This window comes from Balaenoptera musculus, chromosome 15 (genome assembly GCF_009873245.2).
Source record: "Balaenoptera musculus isolate JJ_BM4_2016_0621 chromosome 15, mBalMus1.pri.v3, whole genome shotgun sequence".
NCBI lineage: Eukaryota > Metazoa > Chordata > Mammalia > Artiodactyla > Balaenopteridae > Balaenoptera > Balaenoptera musculus.
The window spans coordinates 31,902,224-31,930,071 of NC_045799.1; the positions used below are offsets into that span (position 1 = coordinate 31,902,224).

Here is a 27,848-nt window from a genome sequence, read left to right on the forward strand (position 1 = left end):
CAACTAGCTTGCAGCCCCAGTTAACGCCCTGACCTCAAGAGATGGCAACCTGCATCAGCACCTTAGTGGCTGCTTAGCATTCCATCTAGTGGATGTACCACATCTTATTTAAACACGTCCCCTAAGGTATGACACTGGGAGCAACGAAACAACTGCAATGAATCATCCTTCCCTGGCACCAGTCTGAATGTCTCCTTATGACAAGTTCCTAGGACTAGAACAGATCTGTCAAACAGTGAACACCTTATTAAAAAGTGTTTAATACAAACTGCTAAATACATACAGAAAGGTTGGGTGAATTTACAATCCCACCCAGAGACCAGTGTCCATCTGCTGATGTGACCAACAAGGGCTTAATTTCCAAAATATACAAACAGCTCATAAAACTCAATAACAAAAAACCAAACAACCCAATCGAAAAATGGGCAGAAGACCTAAATAGACATTTCTCCAAAGAAGACACACAGATGGCCAACAGGCACATGAAAAGATGCTCAAGATCACTAATTATTAGAGAAATGCAAATCAAAACTACAATGAGGTATCACCTCACACCAGTCAGAATGGCCATTATTCGCAGTGGTTAAGAATCCGCCTGCCAATGCAGGGGACACAGGTTTGAGCCCTGGTCTGGGAAGATCCCACATGCCATGGAGCAACTAAGCCCGTGTGTCACCACTACTGAGCCTGTATGCTGCAACTACTGAAGCCTGAGCACCTAGAGCCCATGCTCCGCAACAAGAGAAGCCCCTGCTCACCACAACTAGAGAAGGCCCATGCACAGCAACGAAGACCCAATGCAGACAAAAATAAATAAATAAATAAATAAATAATTTTTTAAAAAAAAGAATGGCCATCATTAAAAAGTCTATAAAAAACGAATGCTGGAGAGGGTGTGGAGAAAAGGGAGCCCTCCTGCACTGCTGGTGGGAATGCAAATTGGCACAGCCACTATGGAGGTTCCTCAAAAAACTAAAAACAGAGTTGCCATATGATCCTGCAATCCCACTCCTGGGGATATATCTGGAGAAAACTCTAATTCTAAAAGATACATGCACCCCAATGTTCACTGCAGCACTATTTACAATAGCCAAGACATGGAAATAACTTAAATGTCCACAGATAGATGAATGGATAAAGAAGATGTGGTACAGAAACTAACACGATATTGTAAATCAACTATACTTCAATTAAAAAAAAAAACCTACACTTAAAAAAAAAAGATGTGGTACATATATGCAATGGAATACTACTTAGCCATAAAAAAGAATGAAATAATGCCATTCGCAGCAACATGGATGGACCTAGAGATTATCATACTAAGTGAAGTAAGTCAGAAGGAGAAAGACAAATACCATATGATATCACTTATATGTGGAATTTAAAATATGACACAAATGAATTTATCTATAAAATAGAAACAGACTCACAGACATAGAAAACAGACTTGTGGTTGTGAAGGGGGAGGGGGGAGGGGAGGGATGGACTGGGAGTTTGGGATTAGCAGATGCAAACTATTGTATATAGAATGGATAAACAAGAAGATCCTGGGACTTCCCTGGTGGTCCAGTGGTTAAGACTCCATGCTTCCACTGCAGGGGGCACAGGTTAGACCCCTGGTCGGGGAACTAAGATTCCACATGCCATGTGGCGCAGCCAAAAAAAAATCAAAAACAAACAAACAAACAAAAAAATAAAAAAACAAGCTCCTACTGTATAGCACAGGGAACTATATTCAATACCCTGTGATAAACCATAATGAAAAAGAATGTGTATATATATGTATAACTGAATCACCTTGCTGTACAGTAGAAATTAACATAACATTGTAAATCAACTATACTTCAATGAAATAAATTTTTAAAAAAAAGAGTGCCCATTTGCTACTCACTGCAACACAGGGTCTTATACTTTTAAATCCCTACCAATTTCATCAATTTAAAAAGCTGTGTCATCATTTATTTTAATATTCATTCTTTACACATGAGAATAGGTATTTCAGCATTGTTTGCAACAGCAAATATTTTAAACAACGTGCTTGAGTATCAACTGGGGAATGGTTTAATATAGACTATTTCACACTACTTAACATTGTGCAGTTGTACAAAGAATGAAACAGACCTAAACACATTGTCTTGGAAAGGTAACCCTGACAAATTATTGGGATGAAAAACAAATTATAAAATAATGGTAAAGCTGTATATGTGCACGTTTGTATTTCTGCATCAATGATATAAAATACTGAAGGATAAATACTACATTTTTGTTAGTTATTCATGAGAAGATTTTTTAGAGGGATGGGGGTGTGTGGGAGGGACTATTATTTTACTTCAGATTTCTCTGTTTAATTAGTATTAAACCTCAAAATCCTAGAATTTCAATGAATTCGGGGGTACAGACAAAATGAGACTTTTCTTGAGCATTTGAGGATGGTACATGGCAATTTATTACACTATTCTACTTTTGAATAGGCTCTAAGTTATCCACAAGAAAAGTAAACAGAAAATATTCTCAGGAAAAACACGGGACTTATCCATTGTGTTAGAAACGGCAGGTACTGGTTCACCACATTTCCTCTTCCCTGAGGGTCTGTCTCTAAATGTCACATCTATTGGCTGACTCAGGAGCCCATGTTGACCCACCACCAATACCGCCACTGCTAAAGCGTTCCATGTGAATATGCAATTTGATAACCAGGGAGGACAACCCTTTTTAAACACTAATTGGTTTATTTGTACTTCTTTTTTTCTGTTAAGTGGTTGTTAGTACCATATCCTTCATTCATTACTCCACCAGGACTTTCTCTCCTGTAAATTAATTGGTGAAACTCCATGAATTGGGAACATTAGCCTTTCTTGTGGAGTTTGTTATAAATATTTTCCCAGATTCATTTAAAATTTAGTTTCATTGGTTTTTGATATGAGTTTTAAATTCATCAGTAGTAAAATCAATCTTTCTCTTTTCATATCTGCTTTATCTAACCTGTTTTTTATGATTAAACACTTATGGAGGTTTCCTTGTAGCATTTTCATGGTTTTATTTTCTATATGTAAGTAATTGAAATGTATTTCTGATATAAACCAGAAATCCAGCTTTTTTCCAAATAATTATCTTTCCTACACAGTTCTCCCATTACCCACTGATTTCGAATATGACCTGTCATCATATACTAAATATTAATTTTTTTATTGGTTATGTTTCTAGCCTTCCTATTCTGCTCTCCCAATGTCTACCCTGTCTCAGGTCACAGTATTGTTATTAAATTCTGGAATGTGTTTTAATTATTATTAAGGGCAAGTCATCATTCCCTTCTCCCTGACTTTCTCTGTATTGATCCATATTATTTTATTTTCTTGTCTTACGCATTGGCTACACATCCAGAACAACTTTAAATGATACTGATAATAAACATGCTTATCGCAGTTTCTGATTTCAATAGGCAGGCCTAATTTAAGTCTTTCACCATTAATGTATGGGGCATTTAAAAATCTTATTCATCACTGCTTGCAGTAGGGACATAGGCTGAACTTGATCAATTTAAAAAAATTTGTCACCATGGTTTTTATTAATAAAACCCACCAGAGACCTATAATGAATTTTATTAATAAATTTTCTAATATTTAATCATCCTTGGGTTCCTGAAATGATAAATACATTGTCCTTTTATTATATTATCTATAGTGGCATTTTCCCAAACCATGTTCCAAGGAACATTCTTTTCAGATTATGTTTATAGATGTAGCACTTCAAAAATTAAGTATGTGCAGAGCTGTATACTATGGCCCTTTCCTGAAAGTTTTCTATACACTTGCATCTTAGAGATTGCACGGAGCCTTACAGTAGACAAAAATGCTGAGCTTTAGATGCTACTACCTGAATATATTTGCTCAGGGTTTTACACAACCCCAGGAAGGAAAAAGTTGGTCCAGGATCTCCCTTTTGCATTAGCTCTATCAGGATTTGCCATTAGGATAGAACTGTGAAGTTTCCCTTCTTTCTCAAAGCTCCAGGAACAGTTTAAACAGTGCAGGAATTCTCTGTTCCTTGAAGATGTCATACACTCACTGTCTAACCAATGGAGCACATCCTTTAGGAATGAAAGTCCTTCCACAACATCTTTGACTTTTCTTCCCATGGTCAAGGGTGTGCTCACACCTCCCAACCCTCCCCCTTCACTTATTCACAATGTTCTCACTGAATGCCTGCCCTGGGACAGATGGTGAACCAGGTGCTGGCAGTGCCATGGTGACTAGCATAGAGCTAAGGCCCTGCCCTCATAGAGCTGACATCCCAAGCACAAAAGAAGAGCTCTGGAAACTAAAAAACAGGAGAGCAGAAATAAAAACCTCGACGGAAGGAGTCATAAAGCTGAGGAAAATTCCTGTGAATAGAGAAAAAAGATGAAGAGATGGAAGACAGGAGAGGAAAGTAAGAGGACAACTTTGGGAGGACCAACATTTTAGAAGTTCCAGAAAGAGACAGACAAGCAGGGATGGAGGGGAGGAGGGCATCTGTGAAGTAATTCAAGATCATTTCCCATGAACACCTGAGATTCCAAAGAGAAGAGGCCCAGAGTGCCAAGCCCGAGATGTAAACAGACCACCAAGGGGCGGCATGTGAGGTTTCAGACACTGTGATGACAAGACCTAAAAGCTTCTAGAATTCCAGCAAAAGGAGGAGACAGAAGAGGAGGTCTTGAAGAGATAATGGCCAAGCATTTTACAGGACTGAGAACGGACAGGAAGGGAACAAAAAAGGAGCTGGAGACCAGTTTGGAAGTGATGGCTGGGGGTGGTGGCAATGACAGTCCAGAGGACAGACTGGGGATTTGTTTGTTCTGGAGGTAGGACAGAATGATGGGCTGTACGTGGGGAATGAGGAAAAGTGAAGAAAGAAGGATGACTGCAGGGCGTCTGGCTGTGCCACTGAGAGGACGACAGAAGGAACTGGTTTGGGGGCAAGGAGGGAATGAAAAGTTTGGTGCTTTCTTCCTTTGAAGTTTGAGATGTCTTGTGTAACAGCAAATGGAGAGGACAAGTCAGGGGTTCGATCTGTAAGTCTGAGTTCAGAGGCCTGGGCTTCAGGTTCCTGTGGAAGCCACCAGCATAATGCATGTCTGTTGATGCCACGAACTGGATGACATGTCCCAGGGGAAGAGCATGTGGACAGGAGGAGGCCCAGGACCAAGTTCTGAGGAGCCCTAACATCCAGATGTCAGGGGGAGAAGGAGTCAATTTTGATTATTTATCAAATGAAACAGCTGGGAAACCACCTATTTTATTATTATTTTTTTTAAGTTTCGGGGCAGGAACACAGATTCAACACATCTTCCCTGAAGCTGCAGTTTTATCCCTCTCTTTGTGTGTGCATTCCTTTCTCACCTTAATTAGCCCTGCCAGAAGCCTATCTATAGTATATGTTTGCCATTCTCCAAAGAACCACCTTTGGGATGTATCACTTCTGTTTGTTTCATGTTTTTTGTATCCTAACTAATTCTTTCCCCTGCTTTCACTGTGTTCATTTTTTATCATGTTTTTCTAGTTTCTGGAGATAAGCTCTTCATGTACTTTATTTTTACTTGACTTTTCTTGAGAACAACTGACTGCTCTGTGTGACCAGTGCTGTTATCGTCATCATTTGCTAAATTGTCAGCAATTGTGAAGTTTTGAGTTCCTCTCTGAGTTATTTACAATGGTGTTCTTTTGCTTCTAAGTCGTTTGGGGTTTTTGTTCAATCTTTTACTATTGGTTCCTAAAGTTTACTGCATGACGGTAAATACGATTTCTCCTTTTTTGGAACTTACTGCATTTCACTGAGTGAACATTCTTATATGCCTTCTACTCACCCATCCTGGTATGGAAATATTGACAACCTTTGGTGAAATGAGAAAATTAAGAACAATACTGGATATTTTCCTATACCTTAATTTACAATGATACATGGATTACAATTATGCAAGGATTCACTTTATTTGTAAACCATGTTCTAACACAGAGAAGCAGAATTAAGTGTTATGGGTTAAGTTCTAGTCAGACTATTTGGGTTTTGAAAACCATCGTGGCCACTTACTAGCTGTGTGACCCTAGGCAGCTAACTCTGCATCTTTGTCCCTCAATTTCTTTAGCTGTTAAACAGGGATAACACTGGTACCTACCTTAATTTATAATATATACAACCAGTGGTATGTAACACTGATGCATAGGCTCAACAAGTACTGCTTGTTATTGAATAATTACAGAACATTTTACAAAGCAAAACAAAACAATTAGAAATCCTCTTGTATTGTTATTAAATTTTTTAAGAAATTTTACTGATCGGTAAAATTCTAGAGTCTTGGAACCATTTCCCTATGATATGGTCAACTCTTACATATGCTCTACAGATACACACAGAGAATGTGGGTTCTATCTGTGGTGTATAGAATTCTGTGCCTCTAATAATCAATCGTATAAAGTCCTGGATGTCTTTACTGACATTACTTAAAAGGGGTAAGTGACATCTTTAATCAACTTCAAGTACTGTGCAAAAGGACTGGCACTGACTAGCAGGACTCTGGCAGGAATAACAGCTTCCTGACAGGTGTACAGAGCTGTCTGACCTGGGAGCCACATCACCTTTGATGCCAACACACCTCCTGCAGCATCTTTGTCTCCTGCTATTCTGGAAGTATTTTTGAGTCTCATCTAAAGGATTCAGCTTCTTGGTATTCCAACTCATGTGTATGAGACTTGGCATGACCTCAAAAGTCAAGAGCTGGGCTTCCCTGGTGGCGCAGTGGTTGGGAGTCTGCCTGCCAATGCAGGGGACACGGGTTCGAGCCCTGGTCTGGGAGGATCCCACATGCCACGGAGCAACTGGGCCCATGAGCCACAATTGCTGAGCCTGCGCATCTGGAGCCTGTGCTCCACAACGGGAGAGGCCGCGATGGTGAGAGGCCCGCGCACCGAGATGAAGAGTGGCCTCCGCTTGCCACAGCTGGAGAAAGCCCTCGCACAGAAACGAAGACCCAACACAGCCATAAATAAAAAAAAATAAAAAAAAAAAAAAAAAAAAGTCAAGAGCTAATGGTGCCACCATCTTACTCCCATCCCAAAGTTTAAAACCTTACAACCGTCCCTCTACACATCACTGCCAAATCTGTCTTTGGAATACCTTGGCTGCATGTTACTTCAATAACTCCCTGGCATGAAGCAAATAAAGTTTAAACTACCAGACTAATCTTAATTTAAGTGTCTCCTAAAGTTCGTATAAATGTTCAAAACATTCAAAGAGGCTGTCCCTTAGTGTTGGGAAGAGGGGAGATTTTTACTGTTCACTTTTGAGTGGTCTTGGAACACTTACAGCATGGCGATGCCCCAGTGCTTCCCTGCTCTCTCTCCTGCCGCCTGGAAACCAGAGAGGCCAATGAGGGCCACTGTGGGTGTGATGGTCAGGGGCCCGATGTATTTCAGCAGAGCCCCAGGCAGGCCTAGGAGGCCAATAACCACTTCTATCAATGAGGACATGATGATGGCTCCCTGGATCTGGAGCAAGAGAGGACACAGACATAAGAGCAAGCTGCTTATACATCACACACTCTAAATGTCACCTGCAACGACAACTGATAATTCTGTAAGGCACCAAGTTATTATACAACAGGCATAACATAGCTGGAAAATTCCTGGCAAACCCCAAAAGAAACCAGTGGGGGTTACTGGGATCTAGCAAACTTAAGTATAACCTGACTGATGTAAGAGTATTACAGAAATGGGCACTGGACACAGAGTCAGCTTGCCTATTCCACTGACTGAAACAGACATAATTTATAATTCTCATTTAAGACACAACATTCATAACCAGCCTCAGAGGAACAATGCAGTACAAAGATTCTTGACTTAAGATAGTGTTATTCACAAAAATTCTAAAGGAATGTTTCTATTGTGCAGAATGGCCATATCTGTGTTAATTCTGAACTAATGGTGAATGATCTTATAGGTTTTGGAAAATCTGGATAAACTGTCAGCTGTTCTTCATATCTAAGGACTCCCACGCCCTGTTCTATTCAAGTGCACTGAGGCAGACAAGTGTCTTTAATTCCTTCCACCAATACAGGCAAACACTGAGGCCAGAATAAATAGTTTTGCAACCTATCGACTCTGTGGCTCCTTCCAAAGGGAGCTGTTATGCTGGAGGGTGTAAGTGGACAGGTCTGTGGGTAAATAGGAGGAGAGGAGGAGAAAGGAGGATGGAAAAGAGAGTAAGAAACAATACTGTCTGGTCACACAAAGCATTTCTGCATGCTTTATTTTACAGTGATGCCATCTAAATTTAGTTTAACAACAGAAATGAACATGTCAGTACCTGAAACAGAAAAAGAGCAACTGCAATTTATTGGTCACGACCAACACTGAAAATGAGTAGAAACACAAAGAAGCCATAAGCAGATAATGTTTATCTTTTACCTCGCGTATCCGAGGATACCAGATGTGTTCTGTATGTAACAGCTCCGTTGTTCCATTGGCAACCGAAACATCTTGAAAACAAAAACAAAGACAAAATTTTTCTTGGAGTGACACTGATGTTTCACGGGACATATTCATTTTACTCTTTTTAAGAAGAATTTCCTCGCTGTTCTAAGTATATTTGTATAAATACCCATCCCTAAAATTCAAGTTACAACACTATGGCATATCATACTGAAAGGTGGATTCCCCATTGCTAATTTAACCAAATTTATTCATCAACAAGAGCTCCCGGCTTCTCAAAAGCTGACTGAACTAGTGATATACATTGCTAGTCCCAGCCTAATACAAAGACCAACCTTTGCAAGCAGCTCTTTGACATGCCCAATAGCAAGGTTGCCTGATTGAGGTTTTAAAAACCTAGATAAAAGAGGCCCTTTTCCTGTTCCTAAATCAAATCAGTGGTCACAAAGTAACTCCTAGGAGCAAGGAATGAAATGAGGGCTAGAAAACTTTGCTCCTAGAACCTAAAAATATAACAATATTTTGAGAGTACAACAGGTCTATGTGATTTCCTCAAATCCCCTATCTGATCTCTTCCTGACCTTACTGGGTTATTTAAGGATCTTTGCAATCACTACGATGAGGAGGGGAGGGGGAATGAAAGTCATTTGCAGAAAACCAAAGCAGCCAGATCCTTAAAAAGCAGAGATGTTTCAGAGAAGGGATGCTATTGCAGCAAAGAGAGTGTTTACTGGTGGTTCAAAAAATCCACTGAAAGAAAGAGGCAGAAAAATAGCACAAATATTTTTCTATTCTTTCCCCATATTTATCAATTTCATTAGCACAGAGAAATGAGGTCCTTTTCTGGTCCTTACTTGCTTTGGGGTTAGTAATGAACAAGTGGATAGAGAGAGACAGAAACACGATCCACAGATTGGAGCGTTCTAAGCTGTTTGTTGGTTGTGTGTTCTGTGCCTGATTCCAGAAAGGATTTAACACTGCTGTGGGCAGCACGCCCAGGCCTCCCTTCTATCACCTGCATTAAAGGACCCCAATGACATATGTGGAAATAACTGCAATTACCTGTGGTGTTACATTTCCATTTATCTAAAGACAGGATGGCTCGAGCAGGGGCCAGAAATGCAAAAGCACTGGCCTGAAACAGGGGTAACCTAAAAGAAACGAGACCAAAACCATGATCACGGCATCAGGAACTACCGAGGTAGTTCACTATTTGACAGCTTAACAGTCTTTTCCATAGACAAACAGCACATGAGTAAATGCAGGCACACCTGGAAGAAAGAGCCCCAGTCTGCAAAGATCTCCTCGGCCACACAGCCAGGGATGCTGGCTTCTCCGTCCTCCCCTCCTGCTGCTCTCCCCAAAGACAGCCCCAGGGTGGGCCCCGGGGGAGCTCTGTGGTCAGTGCCAGCACCCCAACACCAGCCCCTGCCATCACCACCTTTCCCCTTGGGGGTGGGGGATGCGGGCATTTGGATGTCTCTGTCCTGCTGAGCTTGTGAGCTCCTTATTAAACATCAGTGTACATCTTCTATTTTACCATCCTCCTCCTCTTCTTCCTCCTCCTTTTCAAATTCTTATTGGTTATCATGGAAAAAATCTATCTCCCCCTGTCGTTCCATTTTGTAAGTCAAAAACTGCCCTAAATCACTGAGGATAAGCATTAAAATCACGTGAGCTATCTATCTATTGAGGAAAAGGAAAACTGTAAGTTACAAATCAACAGTAGATATAATATTCTGCTTAATCATAAAAAATACTCAAAAGTGCTCGAACCCTTATTTTTAAAGGACCCAGAAAGCTTGCAGACTCTTAAATTTCCTGCCTCCATTGTCAAACTAAACGCAGAGATCCTCAGATGCCATCATTCAATTACATTTTAGATACTTCATGTTGACTTTATGAGCACTGGTACTACTCAAATTCAAAAGATTTTGTCATTTATTATTAGAGATGTATAATGGGCTAACATGGGAACTCAATCACTATCTTTAACATTACTTTGGGGGTAAAATATGAAACTAGCTCCTTTGGTTTGCAGGGTTAGGAACTCCTAGATGTCCAGATCATTCTTAAATACTCCTAAGCAGCCTTGAATCAGTGTCCTGGCCAGCAGGATAGGAACCCAGTATGCTCTCCTCTGAGCTGACAGCATATTCTGCCCTGAGTGATACAGTAACTGGACTGAGAAACAGTGGCTCTGGCTGAAGGACACATAGCCGCTTTACAAGTCCAGAGCTGGTATACACTATTCTGAGCTATATGAGGGTTAAGATTCTTTTGTTCTCCTGGCCATTTTAATCCTGCAATGAAATCAATTGAGAGATGCTGGCTTTAAGACACAGAGGCAGGCTGCACAGTACAAACCAGCTGCAATGCTAGTGGCCACTCCCATGGGCATGCCCTCCACAACCATCCATTAATAATTACCTGTTGGAGGGGCCTGGCGCATAGTACCATCAAAAGTGGAAGTGAAGGTCCCCTGAAGTGGGAATGTATAGCAAAGGGAAAATGCTGCTTGATTTACAAAAATTCCTTAAGCACGATTTTTCAGAAATGTACTGAAAGGGTAAAGGGAGGTCAGCATCTAATCAGGAACGGATGCTACTTCAAATGGTCCAAACAGCATCTGTTTTACTATCATTTCATATTTCAAGCAATGTAATATGGATTGCATTTAGAAATCTCATCCTTAGGACCACTGCAATCAACCCTGCATTGGTGACTCACTGGATGTGGGAAAGTGAAGACTGGCTCTGGGTTCCACTCCCGGTGACGTGAGCCTCAGTTTGAACCTGATCGTTGCCTGGGCACCTTTCAGGGCATGCATTTTATGACTTTCACCATGACCAAAGGCCTTGAGAGCACTGCTGCAAAGAAGCTCACTCATTTTCACACAACCAGGACCCTGGGTTCCTTTGAAAGTGGGTGCTAACAGAAAATTCTCACATGTGCTGCCCCAGACAAAGTCTCCCAAGATGACCTGGTAAAAGATGCACATGCCGGCTTATGTGTTCACTCTGCAGCTACGCGCACTGCATGCCACAAGCAGTCCTGGCTGAAAGATAAGCAGCAGCCTTACAGTAAGTATCCCAGCAGTGAAGTGTGGTCTCCATAACTGGCAGCATAAATCAGTGGCTTGATTGAAATATTCTTAGGGAAAGTTGCAGCGAGAGCACACTACTTCATTAAACAAGAGCTCCCCTAAATCAAAATCAACAAAGCCAATTTTCCAAGAAAGAGATTTGAAGATGATAAAGCACTTGATATTCTCATCTGATAAAGTGGCTTTTCAGGCACTTCCCCAGCATGAAGCTGGTCAATTCCTGGGGCTCTTCACTCACACAATCACCTAAACCTCAGATCCCTGGGCTCTGCAAGCAGACACGACTGTCTGCTATTTTATTCTCTACTGATGACTGGAAAGGAAACAAATTAAACTGTGCTTTTCTTTACATAAGAAGTTAGCAGACTGGCCAGTGAAACAAATCTGGCAAACTACCTGTTTTCATTGAGTAGAGTTTCACTGGGACACAGCCACCCTCACTCATTCACGAGTTGTCTGCACCTGCTTTTATGCTTCAGTGGTAGAGCTGAATAGTCAAAACAGAGAACACAGAGCCTAAAATATTCACTGCTTATCACTCTATGGAAAAAATTTTGCCGACCTTGACTACAGGGAAAGTGTATCTTAAATATGTGAAGATACCCCAAAAATGGATTTTTGCAGATGGAAGTTTTTAAAGTTAATAGTGTTGCTGGATGTCATTAAGAAAAAATCCCTGAGCAGACAGTCACCTTTGTAGTGACACATTCCCATGTCAGGCTCTAGACCCAGGACAGCAAAAGAACCTAACCAGCCCCAGACAAGTTCTTACTGTGTTCAAAACCCTGCTGGAGGTGCCTCATTTCCTCCTCGGTGTCCAGGTGACCTGAACCCATTCCCCAGTCTAGTCTCTCACTGGCCACTTTACATGCCTGCACTCCAGGCAAGCAGTCTACGTTCTTGCCTCTGAGCCTTTGCTCATCTCTTAAGTCATCAATTCATTTCTAATGCTCCATTTCTATTCAACATTGAAGGCACAGAGAAAATACCACTTCCTCTAGGAATTATTCTCAGCTCCCTTTTTGTCCAATTTTTATCTCCCTCTTTTTTTTGAATATCACCATAGACACATGGGTTCACTTTTTATTCAGTTTAATAATACACTTCCATGACTATTCCTTTTAATAATTAAATTGTCTCAAACTTGCCCAAAGCAGCACAGTTCCAGAATTATACCAATGTCACTACTAGCAAGACTACTAAGTTTAAGATTTCTCTGTATTTTTTTTTCTTAGAATATATCCCATTCAGAGCGTGCAAAGTACTATGTTCTAAAGTCTGTGAATTAATTCTTTTCTCCATGTGGCCAGCAATTTGACATAAAGCTAGGTTCACTTGTTTCTGTTTGTATTCAATTTTAGGGTTTGTGTTTCTTCATCCTTTTAGATTTTATGTTTTGGATATGTTGAACATTTTACGGTTAAAAAAAAATCAAACCATATAGAGATATACCAGGAAAATGTCACTCCCATTCCTATCCCCTCCAACCCCCAAATCTGACTTATTGATCATTAACCATTTTTATTAATTTCTAACTTATTCTTGTTTCTTCAAACATATACACACTCTTTTGCAACTTGTTTTTTCAATACATCCCTGAACTTACTGTATACCAGTTCATGGAAATCTTTCTTATTCCTTCTCAGGGTTGCATAGTAATTCACTGTGTGATGTATGATAGTCTCCTACAGATGGGCATTTAAGTTGTGTTAACTATTTTCCCATTACAAATTACACAGCAATAAAAAAAAACTTTTTGCATTTATTTTGCATTTGTGGGAGTATATATCCAGGGTAAATTTCTAGAAGTAGGTTGCTGGATCAAATGATAAATGCATATGTACTCTAGATATTGTAACATTCCTCTTCACAGGGACTGAATTATTTTCACTCCTGACAGCAATGTGTAACAATGCCTGTTCTCCCACAGCTTTGCCATCAGAGTGGCTTGTCAAAATCATTTTTTGTCAATCTGACAAAGGAGACAAATGGTATCTCAGGGTAGCTTTAGTTTGTATTTCTCTTATTATAAAGTCAATTTGATCCTTTCATATGGTGAAGGGCCATTATATAGCTTTTTATATAGCTATTCATGTCTTCTGTCCTTTCTTTCTACACCATTTTTGGTAATTTTTAACTTGGATTTTTCAGAGTTCTTTCTATATTAGAGATATTAGAACTTATCTATATTATGAATATTTTCTCCAGTTTGTCATTTTTGTTTATGGTATATTTTTACAATACAAAGCTTAAAAATTGTAAAACATTTAATGGCATCAAATTTATCATCCTTTTATTGTTTCTGGAGTTTGAGTCCTAGTTTAAAAGTCTTTCCCAACTTCTAGTTATAAAGGAATTCGCCCTCGTTTTATTCTAATGGTTATATAGTATCATGTTTCTTATGTTTGGATCTCTAATCCATTTTGAGTTGATTCAAAGAAAACTCTTAACGAAAGGCAAATCTAATCTTTATCTTCAAGTCCATGATATTCTGGTCTTATATGTAAATATCAAAATTATATGAACTATCTCAGTCAACACTTCCAATTAGACACACTCCTAGGGAACCTCAGTAGGAAGCAGCCGACTGGCTCCTCTCCCAGCTCCCAGCGGAAGGCTTCGTCCAGACAGAGCACAGAAATTTAGGAGGGTTGGCTGGGTACAATATTGATAACCTTTTCAAGCATGATAGTATCAACTATCTCAGGTCAAAAGTTTGTTTTATTACTTAAAGATCTAGCCAGTCACAGAAAAGCATAAGGGCATTCTTTGGGGAATTCCAAAGAATTGGAATGTGTTGGTTGTGGTGGTGATTAAGTGACTGTACACATGGGTAAAAACTCATCTAACTATGCAAGTGAAAAACGGCAAATTTTACTGTATGTCAATTACCCCTCAATAGATATGACTTAAAAAATTATGTCTATAAAGTGTCTTCCTGGGAGGAGAAATGGGGGAGGATGATAACATAGTCCTTAGAATACTAGAGTGAGGTCAAATAGTTACAAAAAACACAAAATTTATAAAAAAAGAAAAGAGTTTCCCCTCTGGGTATTTGACAAGAAGCTCTATCCTCTGCTCCTGTGTAGTGCTGCTCTATCCCTGTACAGTTTTTGCCAGGCAGTCACCTGCCTGAAAAGGAATGATAAAAGGGAGAATCAGTGGGCCATGAGGAAGAAGATGAGCATTTTAGAACAAGTGGGAACATACAGGGCAAGTGAGATGTGACAGTCAAAGAAAAAAGATTGTGGGGAACTAAATTCATTAACCCCACATATACTAAGAGGATTTAGTCAGTCTCCTAGTCTCCTGGAGCATCAGAAATATTAGCAAACAGAGAAACAGCATGTTCACTGAAGGGGGAGACCACCCAGAAAAGCTAGAGTTGAAGGAGTTCACCTATGGCCATGTGGCCAAGGAGCACACCCAACCCCTGCCATGTCATCAAGGACAAGCTGTTCCATTTGGCATACCAGCCTTGCCCACTGCACCCCCATCTGCCTCACCTACACCCACCCTTCAGGAGGGTCCACTAAAATAATGAGCACCAACAGGCAAGTGTGGGCGAGTGCCCGGCATTATCTTATTTGAGGCTCACTAACAATTTTATTATTATCATCATTTTATGGAGGAGCAAAGGGGACTTTGAGACTAGGCAACTTGCCCAAAGCCACACAGCTGGTAAACAGTAGAATGGGAGTGACGCCACCTCTGAAGCCAGAGCCCCTCAACACAGCTGGTGAGGGCAAACCTTCCTCCAAGGTCACTACCTCCAGGTTCTCACTGGCCCCATGTTTTTAATGTACTACCTATAATTCTTTGAGTTAAATAACCAGTAAGTTTTTTTTTTTACATGGGGGCAGGAAAAACCTACAACTTGTTATTAAGAGCCTGCTTAACATGACAGGCTCACTATCATCTACAAAGTAATTTTAATGTTCACCCTGAATCAACTATGCCTTTGGCCCCATCTCCCAGTTACAACAAATAGGGGGATTGTGGAACAAATCAAATACCACCACAAGGACACAATCGGACATATTCAGACCACGGGATGCTCAACGAGACAATTGGCCTGGACTCTTTAAGAAGAGGATAATGTGGAAGAAAAATGTACGGTCTGTTTATTACTAGACCAAAGAAACACAACAAACAAATGTACCACACGAACTCGATTGGATCCTGGTTCAGAGAGGTGGAGGGAATAGCCATAAAAGATATTTTAGGGACAACTAGGGAAATTAAATATAGACTGCATATTAGATGATATAACTCAGCTTTCTCAGGTGTGGTAAACGGTTACACAGGAGACCCTCATTCCTAGGAGAGTATCTGGGGGTGAGCCATCATCATGCTGCCTGAAATTCTCAAGTAATTCAAAAAACTGCACATACACCCCCACACAAACACATATACAGGAAAAGAATGTGGGGGAAAATCCCAGTCTCCCCTACCCCAAACCAAGCACTGCATCTCTCCATTCTTCTAAATTTGATCAACAGTTAAGAGTTCAAAGCCTCAGACTTGAGACCTTAAAGTATCCTGGAGCCGGCCCCTATACTGTACAGGCCCCAGAACCCAAGGAGATGGAAGACAGGGTAGCTCTCTCCTCAGGGCAGACAACTCTGTTAGAGACCAGGCTGCTGCACCAGCTACAATGACTCTCTTAGCCAAAACTCTACCTTTTCTCAGCAAAGGAATGTTCTGTGTGTCTACAGCAGGCCTGTTATGGCCAGGAGAGGCTCTCAAGAAAGGGGTTACTCCACCTGCAATTTTTTCTTTTGCTGGAGAGCTGAGAGAAAGGCCTCCAAGAGGCACCTGGAACAAAAGGCTGGATGTGGTCCCCAAACACAGCACCTGCACACCTCAGGGAAAGCTGGAGGTCAGCATGGTGTGCGAGGGGGCAGGGTCCGTCCCAGAGGGCCCTCCTTCACCCCCAGCTAGGCATAACACCCAAGGACAAGGGCTCTGGGAAGCTCAGAGCTGCTACCAAGGCTTGGTCTCTGATGGAAAAGACAATGGCAGCCCAGGTGATGCATGAACTGAGTCCTCCCCAAAGCCAGGGAGGCATAGCTGCTGCTGGCTGGCTAACATCCGAGTTAGGGGACTCTGAACCCTGCCCCTGCTCTTGGGATTTTAAAGGCTTTTTACTAATTCCTGGAAAGAGCCCAAGGGGTAGGTTGGATTGAAATCAACCAGAATGAGGTTTGCTTTCAGCAGTCTGAAACCTCACCCAAGGGCACTCGACAATAAAGACCTCGTTGAAAGCAAACTGCAGGGGATCAAAGTCAAAGTAAAGAAGGAAAAGGCTGGATGGGACAAGGGGGATGGAAGAAGCAGCTGTCACAGAAACCGCCCATCCCCGACAGGTGGAGGCCCTGGGAAGCACTAAAGCCACAGAAGTCACACAACTGGGGCAGAGACATATGACCTCCATTTCAAAACAAGTCATGATCTCTGGAAGAAAGGAAAGCATGTTCAAGCCAGGGGAGATGTGTAGTGAAGGAAAGAGGGTCTGCAGCACACGCTGCATCAGACACATTTTCTGTGTCCTTAGCCAGCCCAGCCCATGGAAAACGTGCCCCCAAAGGAGTATTTACAACACAGCACCTTAAAGCCGGCATTCTGAGCTTGTGTTCAGGTTTGCAAAGGCACACACATCTGTTTCACCCTCACTTTTTCCATATCAATTTTGGTTATTTTTATGGAATGAAACAACTTTCCAGGAACAGCATGCCACTCTTCACCAGAGTGCCCATGTGAAACACGGAACAGGGATGACCTGGCCACAGCCCAGAGGATGGGAATGCTTATACTTCCTTCCTCTGTTCTAGACCTGCAATCATGGTCTTAGCTTCCTCACAATACAGGCCCCACCCCTCAGAGGCATGGACCATGGCTGGTCTCTAGGTCCCATGTACCCACTACATCCAGTGCAAGGGAGTACTGGGTACTCAACAGGTGTTAGGCAAACACACGAAGAAATGGACAGAACTCAGACACACATGGCAAACGACTCAGAGTTGGAAAAGTCTGAAAATCTGTCCTAGAAATCATGAAAGCTGAACATGATTTTCCTTCTGCAGCTCTCTGCCTAAGGAAATGAGTGTGAACTGCAAACAAACACCAACAAACACGTACAGGCCATCTGCAATCCTTATGGCTGTGATACTGGGAATAAACCCCACTCTTGGCCACATCAGCCTTTCTTTCCCACTGTCCCACCTTGATATTCCCTCTGCCCCAACTGCTTTATCTGTTTGTTTGATCCTGTTGTGATCAGGAAGTAAATGCACAAGTCTGTTAAGATGATAATTCACAGTCTACGATGAGGGTCTATGTTAGCAAGCAGCAGAATTAAAAGGCTTTTCACATTATTCATACACAGGAAACCCGGGGGCAAGGGTGTGAGAGGTGATTCAGCTAGAAGGGGTAGCCCTGCCTCTTTGGGCACCATGGAAGGAAGGGAAGATGGGTAAAGAGGAGTTAAGAGTTTTAACAGAAAAGGGTGAAGGACAGGGAGATGCAGAGGATGGGGGAGATGGGACACATGAATAAACAGATACAGCAAACAAACCCCAGAGGTGGTGACCAAGCAGGCAGGGAAGGAAATGCCTCTCACCCACCTCATCATCTGGGTTCACCTTCATACAGCGGGCCCTCAAATATATGCTGGATAAAACTAAAAAGAATGTATCAACAACAGCTTGAGGCTTTGTGGAGCTGGAAACCACAGCGCTGAGTGCCTTCTCACTGTTTCCCTACTAGACGGGAGCTGGAGGCAAGGATCCCAGGCAAGAAAAAGGTGCTGTAGCACAAAGAAGGGAGTAGAGCAAAAGTTAACTGACTCCTCTTTCCCCATTTTCCCCTCCTTCCACTGTGCTCCTTCAGGGGGAGGGGAGGGGGTAAACTGACCCAGGCTGCTCTGTTAAGGTCTCTTGTGCCCCAACGATGGGCAAGAGGGTCCTGAACGGGTGCCCTCCCATAACTGAAAGCACACACCAAAAGTTACCCCAAACTCTCCCTACTATGTCACCATTAGGCAACTGTGCCCAGCACAGCCAGGCTCAACTGTCAGTCAGGACCAGCCTCCCTGATATGAGACCAAAGCACAGCTGCACCTGGTACCTGCTGTACCACAGTAAACACGTCTTTCATTCCCTCTTCAAGTCAACCAACAATTCTCAACTAGAGGCACTGCCCAAATTTACAGATGGTTTGTGCTACAAGTTCCCTGATGAGCTAGCTGTTTAGAAAAAGAATATTTCCCCAGAAAACCAGTGTCTTGTGTACACTTGAGTCGGTCAATAAAAGCTTTCTAATCCTTTCTGGCTTTGAAATACAGAACCTTGAATGCTGTATCAAAAGAATGAAAGATGCTGCCAGCCAAATTTAACTACCTGGGCTCTAAGAAAATGAATCAAGTCCTCTTTGGAATGCCTGAACGCATCTCCTTCCCCTAACAGGTCAGTAACACCCTGACTTTCCCTCAGGGGTCCCCTAAGAAGACCCTCCCTTCTGAGGTAAGGGATCTGCTCAGCATGGTGGCTGCAGGCAGTCCTGCAGGGGCTGGGGTTTTGAGAACCCCAAGAGCTAGCCAGCCCTCACAGCCTTCCTTCCATCAGCAGAACTGCTAGGGAGCTGCCGTATCCCTCCTGAGGACATTGCTTATGCCGCCAACCAGGATGCCCTAACACTGTTCTTCCCGTATTCTCCTGCCCCGCCCCCCCTCAAGTAAAGGTCACCCTGAGGATTCTGACTCACTGGAATACAGTTCATGATTCCCAAGCTGCCTTCTTTTCCCTCTGCCTTTGCTCCCACCTCCCTAGCAGGGAAGGCAGACTGTCTGTAATGGAGTGAGAGACAGAACTCGCACGTTTACTCTGCTGTCCTTCCCCTGAGGACAGTCCTGTCCCCACAGGCTCCACCCCTTGAGCAGCACCCTAGGGTAAAGGAAAAGGCTGCATGTGAAGACGGTGGAAGAAGGGGACAGGAGGGGACAAAGCAAGCCTGCAGGAGGAGGTAAGACAGGACAGTTCTTTTCCTACCTATGCCAGCTCCATACCCATTTAAGCTGGGGACTGGGGATGCAAAGTGCAGCTCTGGCATCAAGGAAGGAAACATGAATCAGCAAGAAAAGACACAAACAAAAAAGGACAAAGTGGAATAAGAGCCACATTAGAAGAACATACACAAGATGCATGTGTGGGAATTCAGAGAGAAAGGAGGCTTTGGGAAGTCAGGGATGCTTCACAGAGAGGAGAGGGGCAAGCCAGGACTGGACGGCTGCAGGGGAGCACAAGCACAGGATGGCAAGACAGCAGGGTGGGCTCGGGGAGGATCTCACCCCTGGGTGAGTGCAGGGAAGGGGACTGCAGGGCGCAGGGACACGGCTGGAAGGGTGGTGGGACAGAGAACAAGGGAGAAGTCTACAGGGTGAGCACATCTGTTTTTTTAAACAGGGAGTAGGGCTGTAGCCTGGCAACACCCAGGAAGATGCAAACACTGAAAGACGGCACTGGAGTGGCACACAGAGCAGGGCAGAGGAGAGTAGCCCTGGAGGCAGGGAAACCAACTAGGAACCTAGTAGAACAGTCTAGGCCTGAACTTCAGGAATGGGGGCAGGGAGGGGGTACTGGAGAGAAAACTTGTCCTGCCAGCTGGTGGGATGGAAGGAGCTGAGTGAGTCTGTTTCCAGCCTGCACAACTAGGTGGGAAGCAGTGCCACCCACCTAGAGAAGAAACACAGTAGGGTTGGGGGGAGGCAGGGCAAATGCCACTAGGACACACCTCTCTATACTCCAGTCAGTCCTTCCAAGCAGCCCTAGGTGAATGGCAGTGCTTAATGCTTCATGGGTGCTTCAGCATCCCCAATTTTGTGCCCCAATCTCACCTGCATCCAAAAGTTGTCTGCAGCAAAGTTGTGATTCCCACACAGAAGAAAATGGTCCCGATGAGCTGGCTGGTGGCCCACTGGTCATATCCCACACACATGGCATCGGCCAGCAGAAAGGGCACCGCGATGGTGCCGCTGAAGCACGTCAGGTAATGCTACGGGTGACAGGGAGACAGAGGGGAAAAGAATAAACCCTTCTTTGTATTTTTTCTGATTTTACCCTAACTTTGCCCACCCCCGTTGTTTTTAAAAAGTTACACCCATGAAGAATTTGTTTTTTTAGGTACACACTCTTATCATATGCCAAATAATCTGTTTTTTGGCATTTCTCCTTTCCATTACATTTTCTTGTCTTATCACTAACTTGTATTATTAATTATTACTTGCATGAATCCAGACCAGCACAAAGGAAGTACTCAATACAAACACTGGTAGTGTTTTATTTATATAATTCTTACTGGGAATATTTGCTTTTTTAAAATGCTTTTTTTAGCATCAACTGCTAAAACCATAGGTCTTTCTCCTCTAATCTGTTAACATGAATTGTGTGGCACTGAACCATTCTAGTTAGTCATGCTAGATTTTTCTTCTGGGATTTGATTTGCCAATATTTTATGTAGAATTTTACATCTATGTTCTTGAGATAGTTCGTCCATTTTTTTTTTTTTTTAATTCTTTTAGGTCTGGGGATTAAAGTTACAAGCTTCATTGCACAAGGCGTTTTCCATTTTTTTCTATGGTCTGGCATTGTTTAACAGCAATCAGGGAAGGGCTAGGGTCACACAGTAGCTGTGGGAATCCTCCAGAAAGAGCCCATCCCACTCTTCCTTTAGGGCCCCTCCCCCATTCCTTGGGGCCCTGGCAGGACATTCCAGCCCTCACTGCTCACTTCCCTTCCTCCCAGAGGCCTGCCTGTTCGGTTCCTACTTCTGTTCTACAAACTTCCTACGTTTCTTCCCAATAGTTTCCCATCTCTGCTCATGTTTGCCAAAATGTGCTGCTTGCAGCCCATAAAGTCCAACTGTGTAACACTAACAGGTGTTTGGTGAGGGGAAGAGAACATTCTCATCCAGGACTTCCCAGAGCTGCTCACAAGTTTAAGAGTGCTGTGCACTGTCAAGAAGGGCATGATGCACACAGGGTTTCCCAAGCCTATCTGAACAGGGAAGACTACTTCTAGAAACATCTATAATATAAACATATCAAAAAATGAGTTTCTTGAATCTGATTCCAGATACTCAGCCCTAGGGAAATTATTTGCCAAGACCAGTCAGCTCCTTTGGTTACGTCTTCTTTATTAGACGCCTTTCTGTCCAGGTTACCAAATGCTTTGATACCTAAGGGGAGGGGCCTGGAAACTGGACCAAAGCATCAGCTCTCAGCAGGTACAGTTCACCTCCAAGTGAATAAACCTGTCTGGATAACGGGACTGATTTTCTCAGCATGAACTGATCATTCAAACTTAAAGAATGGAAAGTGAAACCTCAAAACCAAGGCAAACACAGTCCAGGGGTATGTGTCTGGACAAAGAGCCTTCCATGTCATCCCCTTTCTCCTAAAGCCCCACTTCAATCGTAAGTGGGAAAAGGGAGTGGTGGTGGTGGGGGGGAGTGGGTACCAAACATTCAGGAGTCCTGCATCAGCTTGTGTCACCTCTCGCCCCATCCCCCCACCCCTCCCCTGGCAGCTTCCCTGCTCTGCCCCCACTGGAAATTGCAGCAGACAAAGCAGACACCACCAAGGCGAAGTTTGCCTTCCTTTAAAAGTAAGATTGAAGCCTCCACATTTATGTCCTGACCAACATAGCACTTCTCAGTGTCACCCATATTTCATGGCAGAACTGACGGTGACTGTGGTTGGTTAACTAGGAATGAGAGATGAACACTAACCCTTCTTTTCTCTATTCTTCTACCTTTCTCTTCCCTCTACTCTCCCCTTTCCACACATCTACGATCTTTTTTCCTTACTTCCATGTCATTTCTCTTGCTTATTCCCTGAACATTTTCCTTTCATTCCATGATTAACCTACTCCTCCTGTTTTCTTCCTTTCACTGTTATGAAGTTCATGTTAACAATTCCCATTCATCATTCTTAAAAGAGTAATTTATATTAAAGTTGTCAATAAATAAAAAATAAAAATTGAATTTTAAATAATCCAGACAGATTCAAGCATCTGCTGGTGGTTACATTCCAAAGGAATCATCTTACCTGCAACCCCAGAAATATGCACAGGTACCAGGGAGGAACATCTTCTATGGTGTAAATCATGTCCGATCTCTGGGGGTCAAGACTGCCCGTGCTATCCAAGGTCTCAGCGAGAGAGCTCTGTGAACGAGAGGGAGAAAACAAGTTGTTTAATGAAAGCAAGGACTAAAGTTAACTCAGCACAGGCTACTGTTACTGAAAAACAACTTTATAAAGTGTCTGTTGCTCTCCTGTAAAATTAAGCCTTGGTCACCTCTGACACAGTGTCAAGCACACTCACTCGGTGGGACAGTCTGCCCTCAGGATTTGGGGCTTCAGCATTCCTTCCATCAACTCACACCCAAGAGCACCCAACTTGCTCAGAGCTCCTCCCCAAGGCTGGGCACCTACTGCGTGGAGAGGGATGCTCTCAAGGTTGAGACCACAAAGTAATACCTTGGCATGAGCTGTCCTTGGGTGGTAACCCTAATGAAGCAGTGTTACAAAACGCTAACCACTTTCAAACAGAGAGCACTAATCTGTCCCTCCTACCCCATTCCATCCCTGCAAGGAAAAAGACTTCTGTACCTAAACACCCTTCTTTTAAAACACTGTTGCTCAGACATAATGGTGAGTGAAGAGAGCAAAGGTATACAGATATGATGATTCAAATTTTGTTTAAAAAAACAGACTAAAAATGTATTTATACTTTAGGGGACTTTTTTTCTTTTCTTTTCCCCTCACCATTACTAAAGATTTTTTAAAATGTTAAGCCTTGCATCCTTTATAAGCCAGAATCTTTACAAAGACCAGACACTTTAGGTTATAGTCTAGACATTTCCAGTCAGCTTCAGCTTCAGCATCTCTTCTGAACTCATCCAGTATCTGAGCCAAACTGAAAACTCAGGGGTTCCCCCATATACCCTCAATACTGCTCTAGTTTCTAAAACCCTACAGACAATTTCTTGGAATCCAAGATGTGCATTTTTTTAAGTTTTTTAATAACATAAAGTGCTTAAGAGGAAATAAAAGATGTGCCACAAAAAAGATAAAGATGATAACATTCTGATCCTTGGCCACACCTAGCCCAATTTGTACCCCCTTTCCAATGGATTTGATCCACAGAAAGAAGCTGACTCCTTATGTTTATCACTCCATTTTTCATGCACAGGGATTTGGGGGCCAAATACTCTTGAACGAAACAAGTGACACAATTCAGCCTTACCTTCTAAAGCCTAAAGGTAAATATCTGATGTAAATTGACATTTTATCTAATCCAAATGTGAATTGAATATGAACTTTCGGAAAGAACTTTTTCTTCCATTCAAACAATGGATACTGGCAGATCTGCATTATTAAATGGTTTTAAACATATTATATGTGTCATTTAAAATTTGTTTGTAGAGGTGGTAGAAAAAGTACACATGGTGAGGAACTTGATATGTGGTGATGTACAGTAAAGGATTAACTCAGCAGGTCTGGGTTGTCCAAACCCTGAACATTTCAAAGAGAAGTTTGGCCCTTGCCTGCCACCTGGAAGATAACCTCTGTGCTCTTGGAATATCCTGTCTCTTAAGAGTGTATCTGTTTACCTGAATGAAGCCTTGCGCTGCCCTTCATAGATTATGCTAACAATGCAACTGATGATGGGGTCTTGGGCCACATGGTATCAGTTTGACTCCAGAGGGTCTGGCAACACTCCTTGAGTGTTGTCACACTTTGTTTCGGGGGAAATTAAGCACTGCTCACGTGACTCCACTAGGAAGAGGACAACTGAAAGCTTGTTCTGTGTCTCCTAGACCTTGCCCTACATGTTTTTTTCCATTGATCTTAATCTGAACCCTTTCTCTCAAATAAGCTGTAACCAGGAGTGTAATAGTTTTTCTGAATTCTGAGTCCTCCTAGCAAATCACTGAACCTGATTTGGGACTCCCAAATCAGTCTTGGAAATCCCTGAACTAAGTTGACCATTTGCTGACATGATGCAACTATGGATACTGGACTCACTATACAAAGGACAATTCAACACTATCATATTACCTACAGGTGGGGAATGTTATTGCTCACAAAGTAACAAAAAGAAATGTCTGAAAACAGAGTATAGTAACACTACAATTACCAGATTAGTACAATCTGTTACAATAATATTATATGCATTATTATTCTAATGATTCCGAAATGACTAGTTTTAACTATAAAACAGATGAACAGAAATGAAAAGACTGCATCTGTCCTCTTTCAGGCCTGGAAGGCTAAGATTAAGATGTGTACACAAACATATACATACACTGTACACACACAATTTTTCTTAGTAATGAGGGTGGTTCTACAACTCAGAAATGGAACTAATGTAAAATGTCCACAAATGGTATTAAGAAAAAGTAGGGAATTGTGTGGTCAAGGGGATCAGTAAACCCTGTCAGAAAAATGCTGCACCACCCTTCCCAGAGACAGAAGGAGTGTGTTTGGTCACTGTGGACCATGGTACCACATTGTGTTATCACTGCATGAACAATATGAACTCTCTTAAAACTGCAAAACAAAAAGCTCCAACAGCGAGATTTCTTTAAAAGATGACTACATTAATAATTTGATGATGTCATCTTGAATAGGCTTTTCCATATTATTCTATGGTCTAAGATAATCTAAAGAAAAAGGAAATTACCTGTTCTTCCAAGATTAGTGAACTCAGAATTCAGTTCTCCTGTTGGAGACTTCTTAAGAGATCGTTAATAACCTTTCCAATCTCTCCTATGGTTATTTATCTAGTCTAGCACTTTTAAGTCACTTGTAATCTTTTTCTCTAGGAAATAATTTCCTCTACAGCAGGAGTCAGCAAACTCTTTCTATAAAGGGCTATGTAGTAAATATTTTAGGTTTTGTGGGCCATATGGTTCTGTCACAAATACTCAACTCTGCTATTATAGTGTAAAAGAACATTAGACAATATGTAAACAAATGAGTTATAGCTGTGTTCCAATAAAACTTTATTTACAGAAACAAGTGTTGGGCCAGATTTGGTTTGCAGGATGTAGCTTGCCAACCCTGCTATAGGGTTTCAAATTGATTATCATAAAGTTGTAGTTAATATTCTCTTATACACATTTCTTATATTTCCTTTCACATTCCTAATATGCATTAGTGCTTCCTCATCTTTTACCTTAATCAGGTCCACCAAAGATCAATGTCACTGGTCTTTTCAAATAACCAGTTTTTGAGTTCTAGTAAAACATGGTTGATTGACCACATCTGTCATTTCCCCTAACTCCTAAAAACACTGAGAAAGAATAAATATGACACCAATCTACAAGGACAAAGAAAACAGTAGAAAGAGAAATGAGAATAACATATTTTGGAATAGGCAAAGCATTTGTATGAGCTGTGACCCATTTAGGAGAGGGAAGGAACCTAAAACATTGGTGCATGGAGAGGGAAGGTATAAAGAAGCAAGTTGGTTGACCAACAGAAGCCCAGAAAGGTTCTATGCTTGGAGGCACAAGACAGAGTAGGGATGGAAAGAAGATGGGATTTAACTCTGCGAACCAATCAGACACCCTGTTTCCTACTGCTATCCTCATCCTACAAGACACAAAAATGTATTGTTTGAAGAATACAAATCAGAAACACCTCAGACTGAGGAATACTATGTGGGGTTAAATGCAAGTATGAACAGCGGGATCCTCATCTGCTTCCAAATGCCAGAAGCCAGGTTATACACCCACAGGAGGAGACTAGAGGATTTCTTTCTAGAGGAATTGATCAGCCTCAGAGACAAGACACTGCCATCTATAGACCCTACAGTGACAAGACAGCTTTCCCTATTCAGTGGAAAGGCCCACCAGTAGACAAACTTCATCCTCACATAATGACCCTACAGTCATATTTTTTATTGCCTCACATTCCTCCAAAAATAAGAGCCAAATAAACAGAGGAAATAGGGTCCATGTAGTAGAAAGAAAACATATTGGGGGTGGGGGGGAAGAAACCTGTGCCTTCACAAAAATAAAAATATTTTGAACCTGGGAGGAGAGCGTTGCCGTTTTAAAAGCTTTAATCAGCAAATAAAAAAAAAAAAAAAAAACAGGAAAAGAGATCTTAGAAACTAAAAACAAAATAGGAAAAAACAAATTCAACAAAAGGGTTGAAAGTCAAATATATGTGCTCAAAATAACAAAAAGACAAATACGGGGACTTCCCCAGTGGTCCAGTGGTAAAGAATCTGCCTTCCAATGCAGGGAACGTGGGTTCAATCCCTGGTCGGGGAACTAAGATCCCACATGCAGCAGGGCAACCAAGCCCGCGTACCACAACTACAGAGCCCACGCACTCTGGAGCCTGTGCACCACAACTACGGAGAGAAAACCCACACACCACAACTGGAGAGAAGCCCGCGCACTGCAATGAAGAGCCCGTGTGCCACAACGAAAGATCCTACATGCCGCAACTAAGACCTGATGTGGCCAAAAGTAAAATAAATAAATAAAAATAAATAAATATTTAGGGGAGGGGGAGGGGAAAAAAGTCATGCCAGCATGACAGAAGCAACCAGCCCCATGATGCCCTATCCCAAATCTTTGAGCATAATAAAAAGGTTGTTTAAAAAAAAAAAAAAAAAAGACAAGAAATAATAACATTTTTTTTTTTTTTATTTTGGCTGTGTTGGGTCTTCGTTTCTGTGCGAGGGCTTTCTCTAGTTGTGGCAAGCGGGGGCCACTCTTCATCGCGGTGCGTGGGCCTCTCACTATTGTGGCCTCTCTTGTTGCGGAGCACAGGCTCCAGACACGCAGGCTCAGTAGTTGTGGCTCACGGGCCTAGCTGCTCCGCGGCATGTGGGATCTTCCCAGACCAGGGCTCGAACCCGTGTCCCCTACATTGGCAGGCGGACTCCCAACCACTGCGCCACAAGGGAAGCCCTAAATAATAACATTTTTTATGCAAGAAAACAGAATATAGGAATCAAATAAATAAGAAAATTTCCAAGAACTAAAGGATATGCCTACAAATTAGAAAGATGCACTAAGTACTCAATAAATTAATGAAAAAGGATTCAGATATTTTGAAAACTCAATAAAACAATCAATTGTATTAAAAAATTTAAGAACAAAGGGAAATAAAACATGAGTTGAAAGAATCTGGACAGAAGTGGGGAAGAAAAAATGAAAGTGGTAGGAGCACAAGAGGGAAGAGACAACATGAA

At 42.1% G+C, this 27,848-nt stretch overlaps 1 protein-coding gene across 3 annotated transcripts in view; it reads right to left on the reverse strand.

Moving 5' to 3' along the window:
- SLC23A2 (solute carrier family 23 member 2) overlaps positions 1-27,848 on the reverse strand; it is a 143,420-nt gene that overhangs the window by 21,643 nt on the left and 93,929 nt on the right. For all 3 annotated transcript variants that reach the window (XM_036826304.1, XM_036826305.1, XM_036826303.1), the window contains 5 exons: positions 22,676-22,792; positions 20,465-20,622; positions 9,528-9,616; positions 8,442-8,512; positions 7,342-7,523 (listed from right to left, as the gene is read on the reverse strand). In XM_036826304.1, coding sequence (XP_036682199.1) covers positions 7,342-7,523; positions 8,442-8,512; positions 9,528-9,616; positions 20,465-20,622; positions 22,676-22,792 — 617 coding nt within the window. The remainder of the gene's footprint in view (positions 1-7,341; positions 7,524-8,441; positions 8,513-9,527; positions 9,617-20,464; positions 20,623-22,675; positions 22,793-27,848) is intronic.